General features: G+C 29.0%; 1 protein-coding gene across 1 annotated transcript in view; it reads left to right on the top strand.

Annotated features, from left to right (window-relative positions):
- Positions 1-6,915: 6,915 nt before the first annotated feature.
- Positions 6,916-12,165, top strand: part of LOC107446971 (soluble guanylate cyclase 88E) — a 217,215-nt gene continuing 211,965 nt past the window's right edge. Inside the window, exon 1 of the mRNA XM_043047850.3 lies at positions 6,916-7,571. Coding sequence (XP_042903784.2) covers positions 7,404-7,571 — 168 coding nt within the window. The 5' untranslated portion in view covers positions 6,916-7,403. The remainder of the gene's footprint in view (positions 7,572-12,165) is intronic.

Raw genomic sequence — 12,165 nt, 5'->3', positions numbered from 1 at the left:
TTTATTTTTCAAGCACTTTTTTTTTCTTCAAATTTTTTTGCCTAGAAGACTCGATTAAAACTGTAAAAATGATTATCCCTAAAATTTTGTATATAGCTATAATAAGTTATGCTCATTTTATTTTAGTATAAAATCCTCGAATAAATATAGTAAAAACAGTGTAATCTAAACAATATCAGATAAAAAGTTCATGTATTTAAATTCTAAAAACTATCATAAATAATTTATAAATCAATTCAAATTTACTTTTCAAAGGAGATTAAAATAATATTTTTTTTGCTTTTTGGACAGAAATCTCCTAAAAAAATTGTTTATGGCCTGGAAACTTCGAGATATTTTCTATTAACAATAAATTAAGCCCCTCCGAGCAATCACTGAACATTATTTCAATTTTTTTACTATCAGAGTTTGGTTGCGTAGCAACCTAGTAAAATTAAGCACTCCTCTTTTGAATTAGTCAATGGGTTATCTTAAAATATTTATTTGCGCAGGCGACTTTTTTTGGCGGTTTTCTGGACTATCGCCAAATATATAAACATTTATTGCGGCCCAATTTACCACCCAATTTTTTTAAAATTTTGTCTACCCCCCCTAATTCAAGGGTCTAGATTCCAAATATGTAAAAAAAATTATATGTTTATTCAGAGAAAGTACGTTTTTGTGTCTGATTTCGTAACTTAATTAATAGTTAGCACTAATTAATTAACATATTTGAGGTCACCCCCAGGAACCATTAAGATTGACACTTAGTTCGTGAAAATCCGATCATTAGAACGAAAGTTATTCAGGGTGATTCGTTTTTTTTTTTGCGGACTCTGCATATAACGTACGTAATTCTTAAAATCAGTTTTTTTGTTTTCTTCTCATTAAACTAGCATTTCGGCCATGATATATATTTTTATGTTTAACAAACGTGAAATATTTCCATTTCTTTCGAATATTTCTGATTAAAAAGTATGATCACAATTTGAAAATTGAAACGAGCGATTCATCTAGATTTTAGGTGCTTTTAACCGGAATTGAGAAAAGAAAATAATAAGGAATTATTTTTTTAAGAAAAGAAAGAAATTCATCTGGAATGAAAGATTCGATTGTAACCCAATGTTATCTCTTTCAGACAGCATTTATTATTTTCTTCTTCTGTTGTTGTTCAGACAATGTTTATTATTTTCTTTTTTATAGCTGTTTTTTATTTTCTATTTATCAACCTTTGTTTTTTTTCTTCTTTTTTTTTACAGTGACTAAAGAAATTATTACCAACTGTAATTTTCCGTGGGATACTTTCTCCCGGAGTCGCAGTTTTTCAATACAATTTAGCATAATAAAAATTTTATGTTTGCTCTTTTCTTTTGTTTTTGCTCCTACAATGTTTATTATTTCCTTTTTTCCTGTTTTGTTACGCAGTTTTGTTTGTTTTCTTTTACAGTGATGCCGAAAGATATGACTAAAACTTAATTTCCATGGTATAATACTTAATCCATTAACGCCTAAAGCGCAATGCTTCACTATAATTTTGCACATTAAGAACACAATAAACAATATTTATTATTCTTTTATCTGTTTCTGCTCCAACAATGTTTATTATTTTCTTGCTATTTATTTCCTTTATTTTGAGTGACAAAGTAAATATCATTTAAATCTGAACTTCCGTGGAAAATACTTTATCCAAAAATCCCTTTATCGTAATTTTTCGATAAAGTTTTATATATTAAAAATTTTGTATTTGCTATTATTTTCTATTCTGTTAATGTGGTCTATTCGGTGTTTTAGTATTCTGTTATAGTCCCTACATGGTTTATTATTCCCCTTTTTTCTATTTTCATTTTCTATTTTTCAACTTTAGTTTCCTCTTTCTCTTTTTTTTAAACAGATTTTTTAAAAAATATGCTTTTTGTGGGTTCTTGTTTTACCTATTAATGCCTAAATCGCGATATATAATTACTATTATACTGATTATATAATAAATATTATATTGAATTGATGAAATTTTTTTTATGATATCGAGCTTTTACTTGATAAAAACTTTTTTTCCCTTTCTTTTTTTAAGTATATGGGTGATTTACACGAAACATGAAATTCACTGTCCCTTGCTCCAAAATCTAATACTATAAAACTAAAAAAACTTTTTTTTAAAAAAAATTCATAAATGGCATTGCTGTTAGTATTTTAAAATGATTTTGCACAAGCATTGACTGTTTTGTATGCTTAAAAAATTTAATTGAATATCAAAATGTCATTTTCCTGGTATGTCCCAAACAATATTTCCAATAATAACTAGTTTCAAAACTTCCCATACATTTCTCAAAATCTAATTTTTTTTATCTTATCCTATGTAAGCATTTCTGGAATATACGCAGAGGGTATTGTTTTCTAAAACTTCGTTTAAAATAATTCTTTCTGTCAATAATTTGTTTGTCCCATGAAAATCTGTCATTTTACAGGCTACTTTTATTTAGTGATTTATAACCAAAATAGATAGCGCCAGGAATCAATATCTTATGTTAATAGATTGATTAGATACCCTCCTATCTGAACATGTCTTGTTGCATGAATAAAGAACCAATTTTCTGCCTCAAAATCTATTTCAAAAATTTTTTCAAGGAAAGTAGGTTTTTATGCTGTCATTTCCTTGGCTTCTTGAAATCATTAATAACAAAAACTACATAGATTTATCTGAGTTATTTTAAGAAATATTGTTGTTTTCTGCAGAATATAAACGTCTTCGGCCAAAATATTAAATTAAAGTAAAGTTATATGCCATAAAATAGCGAATTTGTCATTATCCTGGCTGTCATTTTCCTGGCTTATGAATGACAGGGCATTGAAGTGTTACCAGAAATTCTTTTTAACTGCTAATACTGTAAAGAGGGAAAGCAAATATTAACCTAATAACAAGTTTATGTATGATTGTAATATGCTTGGATGTAATCAAAGTTATTTATTTATTTAATGACTGATTATTATACACAATTTTATTCTGTACATATCAGCAACAAAAATTTTTTTGTTTCTTTCTACAGTGGATAAAAAGAATTAATTTAAGCAATTTATGGTCCATCTAACATAAAGGCTTAAGTTGAATTACTTACTACTAACTTAAAATGACTGTTTTTTTAAACTTCTAAGGTAATATGTCATTTTCCTGGCACTCAAGATTTGGCGAATTTCTATTTTATTTTTTTTCTCGAGCAAATGTCAATAAACTACACTGCTGTATATAAGATATTAATAAGTGTAGCTAAAGAAGTATACAAGAAAATTTTTTTGATCATTTTGAAGACATTTTTTGGTCCGAATTGTCATGTTTCGTGAGAATCACCCATATATGGATTGCAACAAATTTTGCAATTCTGTAGGTAAATTTATATATTTTATTATTCTAATCATATTATATTATTCTAATCAATTATATATTATATTATTCTAATCAAGAATCAGTGCCAAACACACTCGAAATGATAAAAAGAAAGATGTACTATTCTTTTGACATACATATTAAAAAAAGAAATTCATTTTCCCGCTTCTCGCTAACAAGCATGTTAGATCAGAACAGCAGTAGATTTAGATTATCTTTTTTTCAAATTATTATCAATTTATTGTTATTTGGCTATTATTAAATTTAAAGATCTTAAAATTAAAATTGAATGAGAAAGTAATATAATATTAATTTTTATTTTACTGAGTGAACTAAATGATTTTTCTTCCTATACTTACTTACTTACTTATCCTCTACGTGCCTTTGGGCACTTAAGGCCTCTAGCATATCCCTCCAACGCCTCCTGTCTCTAGCAATAAATCTTGCTTCCTCTCAGCCAGATATTCTACATTCTTTTAATTCGCCCAAAAACATGCGCTGGATGGTAAGTCTGGGCCTTCCTCTTGTTCTTTTACCATCAGGGGCCCATGTAAGCGCAACAGATGTAATTTTTTCTTTGGGCATTCTAAGGATATGTCCGAGCCAGCTCCATCTTCCTTTTTTAATTTCATCTTCTATTGTTTGTATTTTAGCTTTCTTTAATAGATTTTGACTTGATACTTTGTAAGGCCAGAAAATTTTAAAAATAAATCTTAAACATTTGTTTTGAAAGGTTTCTAATTTTTGTAATTCGATCTTAGTCTGTTTCCAGGTTTCTGCGCCATATAATAGTGCTGCTCTAACAATAGCTCTGTAAACAACTATTTTTGTCTTCATTTCAATATTTGACTCGCTCCAAAATTTATGTAATCCCTTAAAACATGTTCTTGCTTTGATTATTCTCTGTCTAATATCTTCACTACTTCCACCTTTTTTAGTTATGACAAACATAACTTGGAAAAGGAAGAATAAAAATCATATTTTTTTGAAAAACTTATTATAAAAAAACTTTATATATCATGTTGGTTCCCGCTAATGAGCAATTTAAATTAAATTCGCAACTAATTGATTAATAGTAGATTTAGATTATTTATTAAAATTATTTATATGGTTCTACGTATTAATAAATTTAAATGAAATATTAAAATTACATTCGAATAAAAAAGTAATATTAGATTAATTTATATTTTATAGGGTAAACAAAATAATTTTTCTTTCTACCATTCATGAATTAAAATATAAAGATTCGTAGTATATATTTCGTATGAAAAAAAGCAATCGTAAATTACGCCTGGCGAATACCATATAAATGGATTTAATATTTCTTAATCATTTGTACCACTGGTAAAAATAAAATTTTTACTACTTTATCACAATGTACAAAGCGAAACATAACTTGAGAAAAGAAAAAGATAAAAATTAAATTTTTTTGAAAAACATTTTATAAAAACAGACTTTATATACCCGTCGCTATGTTGATTCTCGCTAACGAGCATGTTAAATTAGATTAGTAATTAATTGATTAGTAGTAGATTTAGATTATTTACTTAAACTATTATTTATCGATGGTTCTTTAGGTATTAATAAATTTGAATGAATATTAAAATTACAATCGAATAAGAAAGTAATATTACATTAATTTACATTTCACTGAGTAAATAAAATATTTTTTTTTCTAACATAAATTAAAATATAAATCTGATTCGTTGTATATATTTCGTATGAAGAAAAGCAATCGTAAATTACACGCAGGAATACCACATAAGTGGATTCCAAAATAAATTTCTTAATTTCTTAATCGTTAAGGGTAAAATAATCGGGTAAAAATAAACTTTTTACTATTTTATCACACCGAACAATCAGTGCCAAACAGAACTTGAAACGAACAAAAAGTCATGACAAACATATAAAAAAAAGGAAAAAAAAAGAATCTATCTATATTCCCATTATTTAGGCGGTTCTTGCTAACGAGCATGTTAAATTAGATTAGCAAGTCAATTAATTACTAGTGAATTTAAATTATATTTTAAATTATCTATCTATTGTTATTTAGATATTTTTAAATGGAAAGTAATATTAAAATTACAATCAAATAAGGCAGTAATATTATATTTATATTTTACTGAAGGAATTTAATTTTTTCTATCTAGTATTCATAAATTAAAATATAAATCTGATTCGTAGTATAATTTCGCATAAAGAAGAGCAATTATACATTACGCTTGTCAAATACCAAATAAATAGATTAAAAGATAGATTTCTTAATCTTTAAAGGAAAATAATCGAATAAAAATAAACTTTTTACTATTTTATCACACTGAACAATCAATGCCAAATAGAACTCGAAATGAACAAAAAGTCATGACTAACATATTGAAAAAAAGAAAAAAGAGAATCTATCTATATTACCATTATTTCGGTGGTTCTTGCTAACAAACATGTTAAATTAGATTAGCAAATCAATTAATTACTAGTAAATTTAGATTATATTTTACATCACTTATCTATTGTTATTTAGATATTATTAAATGGAAAGTAATATTAAAATTACAATCAAATAAGACAGTAATATTATATTTATATTTTATTGTAGGAATAAAATTTTTTTTATCTACCAATTGATAAATTAAAATATAAATTTGATTCGTAGTATATATTTCGTATGAAGAAAAGCAATTATAAATTACGCTTGTCAGATACCAGATAAATTGATTAAAAGATACATTTCTTAATCTTTAAAGGAAAATAATCGAATGAAAATAAACTTTTTACTATTTTGCCACACTGAACAATCAGTGCCAAATAGAACTCGAAAAGAACAAAAAGTCATGACTAACATATTAAAAAAAAGAGAAAAAAAGAAAAGAATAGATCTATATTCCCATTATTTCGGCGTTTCTTTCAAAAAGCTTGTTAAATTAGAGTAGTAATAAATTGATTGGTATTAAATTTAGATTTTTTATTTAAATAATAGTATTATATTTATATTTTTCTGAAGTAATTAAATATATTTTTTTCATCTAACCATTTATAAATCAAAATATACGTCTGATTCGTAGTATATATTTCGCATTTAGAATGGCAATCGTAAATTACGCGTGGCGAATATCGCATAAGTGAATTCAGAGATTCTTTTTTTCTAATCTTCCTAGTATCGCGAGTAAAAAAGAAACTAACTTTTTACTAGTTCATCCCAAAGGAACAATCAGTGCCGAACAGAACTCGAACTCCCAAAACGTGTCACATTCTCTTTTCGAACACTCTAAAAAAAAAAAAAAAAAAAGAGAATCTATATTCCCGCCATTTTGACGGTTCTAGTTAACAAGTGTGTGTGAATGGATATGGAGTTGAGTCTCTTTTTTTTTCATATTGAACTTTTTTATTTATATTTTTTTTCCTTATTCATCGAGACGATGATGAGACAAAGAATTTACTTGAAGAAGCTGCTCTATCTCCACACTTATTCAGCGAAAGACGATGCTGCAACCCTTTTCTCAGATGAATTTTCCAGAATGGATGATTTATCGCCCTATCTGTTGCTATAGCAACGAAGCATCCCTACATTTTCCACGTTGTCTTTGGTTCAGTTGACACTGTGATCTGGTTGAGAATGGACCGGGTATAAACAAGTTATGGGAAAAGTAACTTCATCCTTCTTCAACCAGAAATGCATGTCTCTTATCTTCTCGTAATTTATCTTGGCTTTCTAAGAATTTAATTTATTTACCACGGGGACTCTATAATCTTTGTTTAAGAAAATGCTTTGAATGCGTTAACATTCTTTACTGTTTTTTTCATAAAAGTGCTACAAGTTGACTCAAAACATTTACCCTGAATTTTGTGAAACAATTTATTCAAAAATGCATGCTGATGTTATGAAAAAAATTCAGGAACGTGTTTTTAAATTACATTTTCCTCTGGTGATAATTATATTGCGATAAAAAATTATTTTGAAATTCATAATTTATTTAAAATCTGACGCATTACTGGACTGGAGTTATGCACTGAAATTTTACCTACACAATTCCTTATAACGAAAAATATAATCATGTATGGACTGATATTGGAAAATTTGAGTCAATATATTATTTCTGTTTATGGGGAAGCCAAATGGATTGAAATACGAAGATTAGCAAAAGTTGATCATGCTACTTTTAGCACACATCATGTCTATCCTGATAGTTTAATTCCAAGGTTAACATCCAAGGCTTGTAAAGTAAGTCATTTAAAAACTTTTATTTATGCTTAAAACTCACTTTGTCTTTTCTCTGTTCTAAGTTTTATCTTTTATAAAAATTACATTTTGTATGATTTAAAATTAAATTCCATCTTTTACGTTTTTCTAAAGGAAACATTTTAAAATTATCTTTCTGAGTTAGAATGAATTGCAAATAAGAATATTGAAATAATTTTTATATTTTTTATTCAAATTTTTTTTTTTTAAAATTCAGTTAAAAATACAATTTTTTGAAGTAAAAAATCTGAAATCGTTCCCGCGAAACCGATTTTGAAACATTTTCACAAAAGGATTCGGAAAGTTATCACGAACTAGATTTGTAAACGTTTGTACGAACCCGATTTATAATTCTTTGCACAAACTTTATTTAAAATCGTTTGCACATATCCAACATTAAAACAATTTGGTATATTTTGAAAATATTCACTTTTGAAATTTTTGGTTAAATTATTAAATACAAGCTTTGAGTTAAAAATTTTTTACTTGCAAAAGCGTTAAGTATGCAAAATTTAAATGCTAATTTTTATGTAATTCTGGGTAAAAATGTCTATTTCGAGTTTGTTTATATATTTTATTGTTCAGTTTTGTTGATTTTCTTATATGAAATTTCTTTTCCAAAGTTCCTATTATTGTTTTCTTGTTGCTGCTAGATGCTAATCACTTATATTTATTTTATTACATTTTAAACAGTTGAATTTTTATGGTGCAATACAAATACCGTAGAAATATTTCAAGTGATCTTGAAAGCTTTAGATACATCAATTTCTGACGAGAAAACTATATAGTGGAAAGATTTGCGGTGGAAAATTAGTGCGGCTTTAAGTCTTAAGTCTTCGAGCGATTCCCTTGTCAGAAGAGAACTCTTCTCTAATTTATCATCTTTATCTTTTGAGCTTTTGTTTGGCTTTTTATTTTTTTTATTAAAACAGTTTTGCTAATTTTGATTCTTGTGACTGATAACAAAAAAATCTATTTCGTGAATGATACGGTAATTTTAGAGTAAATTATTTTTTTAAAAACTTTTATAACTGATATTTTTTAGAACAAAAATAAAACTTTGATTGCATTTCGAAAATTTGGCGCGTGGTGAAACTGTGTGGAAATAAAAAAAAGAATAAATGAATATAAATATCATGCTAGCGATCGTTTTGAGCTTGAAATCTCATGATTGAAATTTCGTCGTGCTCCAAAAGGAATTAATTTTTATGGCAAGCTCTTTTTCTTTTTGAATACAAAACGTAAACAGGTTTTAGCAGTAGTATTGTTTAGAAGATTTTTAAATGGCATGGTCTAAAAAAATTACATTTTGAATCGGAACATCAAAAATTTCATTTGGCAATAACACCGGTTTTCATATTTTTGATCTCGTCTTGTTTAATAGTGATTCCTTAGATTTAGACAATATTTTTTATTTTTTCTCGAAATTTTTCTTCCGCTATTTGTCTACTTTTTGACTTTATTTTTGTCAGAGATTTTAAAAATATAATGTTAAGGGGTGCTTTGATTACAAGACACATGTATAGTCTATAGAAGTGAGATAAAAGTCTCATATACTGCGTTTTGGAAAGAATAAAAGTATAATTAAAAATGTTATAGTTTCAATTATAATGTATTCCGTTTAATATAATTGTAATGTTTAAATTATAATGTCCGCAATCAGTGATGCTTGACATCGGTGTTCCACTGGGAACCATATCTTTACGATCAGTCCACTGCGGGACAAAAATATCTAAGAATTTCATGATAAGGAGGTAGTTTCATTATTACTTTGACTTTGAGTAAATGTTCACTGAGCACTATTTTTTTAAATTTTTATTCCTGATTCATATCCGTTTGATGATTTTTCTGAGAAATAATTTAAAAAGTACTTATATATAAGAAGTTTTTTGTACTGTCTAAGATTCCTGGAGTAACTTAAGAAATCTTTCTGCAAATCTTTTGCATTTCAGAAGATTATTTTATTAACACTGTTTCGAATTTGATTCTTTTATATCATCAGTTATTGAGCTTCGTTGGCTAAGGGAATAGATCGTTCGCCTTCAAGTAAAGAGATCCAGGTTTAAATCCCGGCTGTGGTTGGTTGATACGAATTCTGCTCCTGGTTTGCACCGACCACAGAGTTGACGTAAAATATCATCAGTAGTAGATGGATTTTTGATAAGAATCCCCTTGCCGTTGGGCTAACCGTGGGAGATTTTCGTGGTTTTCATCTCAATGTAACGAACAATGTAGCGAAAGGATCCTCTCCGGAGGCTAGGTTGCCCCAATGCTTGATCCAGAACTTCATTTGTCTTCTGGGTTGGGTTCAAAATTACAAAGCAATGGAGTTGACCATTAATAGTAGTAAATTCAGAATTGAGTAGGCTGTACAACGCCGGTTATAAAATAAAAATAAAATATGATCAATTTTTATATTTAGTGAAAATTGCTTTGTTTAATGCTGTGAATGCGTTGTAATGGTAAATTTACGAACCATTATTTTAATAAATTAATCACCATGCTTATTTTAAATTGAACTCTTTGTAAACATTTTTATACACAATTTCAAGCACTCTTTCATGGTCCTTTTTCATTGATTGTATTTCTGTTCTGATGTCTTTTTATTTTTAAATTCATTGTTGTTTATTGTAAGTGGTAATATAGGCTACCAAACTATTTTTCCAAACTATTAAATGAACTGTTGCTACTGTATAGCCTATAAAAGAGATGGCGAATATGTTTCAATTAGATTGTCAGTTAAACTGTGATACAGTATTTTTTTTTTTGTTCTTTCGCATTATTTCAGAAAAAAAAATCTTTAATTTATTTTCATTGTAACGTAAAATATAAAGCTGGTAAAAATTGTAGTACGCAATAAAATGAGTTAGAAATTTTAAATTTTTTATGGAAATCTTTTACAACGTGTACTTTACAGAGGTAGAGTGGGTACTATACGTGGATAGGGTACTTTTTTGAGTTTACGACTACCAATGCTCAAATTCGTAGCAATGTAATTTTGCACCCAATCCAGAAGACAAAGGAATTCCTGGATCAAGTAGTGTAAGAAATTCGCCTTCATGGAGGACTTTTTGAGGAAATAAACCCGCATTTGCATTACATGAAGAGGAAAATCACGAAAACCGAATACGGTTATCCTGGCAACGAGGGAACTCTAACTCACGATCCGTCTACTACTGAGGATGTTTTAAGTCAGCACTACGGTCGGTGAGAGTCGGGTGCGGAATTCGTAACGATCATCTATCGCTAGATTCGAACCTCGGAACCCTCATTTGAAGGCGAGCGCTCCATTCCCTGAGCCACCGCGGCTAAAGAATGTTATTGAATAAAAGTAATTTAATCGATATAAACTTGTCACGTGCTACCGAAATATCTGTTCCGGGCCATTAGTCGGCCCTCTCTGGTCTGTAGTAATCAATTGACTCTTTACATATATACTGAAACTTATTAACTGTACTTAAATCATTAAACTAAAAATCGTGAACTTTATAGTTTAAATTAAATATTTGAAATACTAAAAATGTTAATTATAAAACTTTCTACATTTTCATTTTTACTAATTCATGTTTTGAGTAGTATCAGAACATTTATTTTAGTTTCCTTCCACTCCATTATCGACAAACCAAACATTGAATTTTTGCTGCTGACTTTATCAGCATAATGAGAGGTAACTGAGTTGTGGTGGCTCTGGGGATAGAGCGTTTGCATTTTAATGAGGTGATCCGGGTTCGAATTCCAACGATGGCTGGTAGATACGAATTCCTCACACTGCTCGCACAGACCACTGTGCTGACGTGAAATATCCTCAGTGGTAGACGGGTCAAAGGTTGGAATCCCCTTGCCGTCAGACTAACATTGGGAGATTATCGTGGTCTTCCTCTCCATGTAACGCAAATGCTGGTTCGTTCCATCAAAAAGTCCTCCACGAAGGCATATGCAAGGCTTAACCCCGTCCCGCCTCCATTAGGAGGCATCCGGGGATACTGTTTACCCGAAGTACATGTACGTGACTGCTCAGCAAGAAGAGTGACGAAAAGGAATTGCTTGGCGACGAAAAAGTGGCAACACATCCCGCCGCTGGGTGGCCTCCTCAATTCAGCGCATCCACCCCGAGGCAAAACCCAGGAATGGGGTGCACGGGTGAGCTCAATCTCAAAATTTTTATGAATTTCTAATAAAATGTTATTGTCCTAAAGGTTTGGTGAAGGTGCTGTAGCCAACAGGCCAGTCTGGGCGTCGGCCGCGTAAAGCAGCAAGTTTATTGAAACAAGTGATTTACAACATACCACGAAGGCATATATCTCCTAATACTTGATCCAGAAGTTTCCTTGTCTTCTGGATTGGGTTCAGAATTACAAGGCTACCGAGTTGAACATCAGTAGTCGTAAACCCAACGACGGCTATAAAATAAAATGTGAGGTAGCTCAATCTAATAGATTTTTTTTGTCTTTACTAGTTTAAGAAAACATAAATATAAACATAGAACTTAACCGTAAACTCAAGTTTTACAATAATTAATCTCTAAAATAAATGCTTTTAAATTTGCAGAAGCAAAATTACATTGTCCAAGTAACAT

This window comes from Parasteatoda tepidariorum, chromosome 10 (genome assembly GCF_982258835.1).
Source record: "Parasteatoda tepidariorum strain Cologne lab strain chromosome 10, Ptep-v5.0, whole genome shotgun sequence".
Taxonomy (NCBI): domain Eukaryota; kingdom Metazoa; phylum Arthropoda; class Arachnida; order Araneae; family Theridiidae; genus Parasteatoda; species Parasteatoda tepidariorum.
The sequence above is the reverse complement of the archived record's forward strand: the minus strand, read 5'-3'. Positions and strand labels throughout refer to the sequence as shown.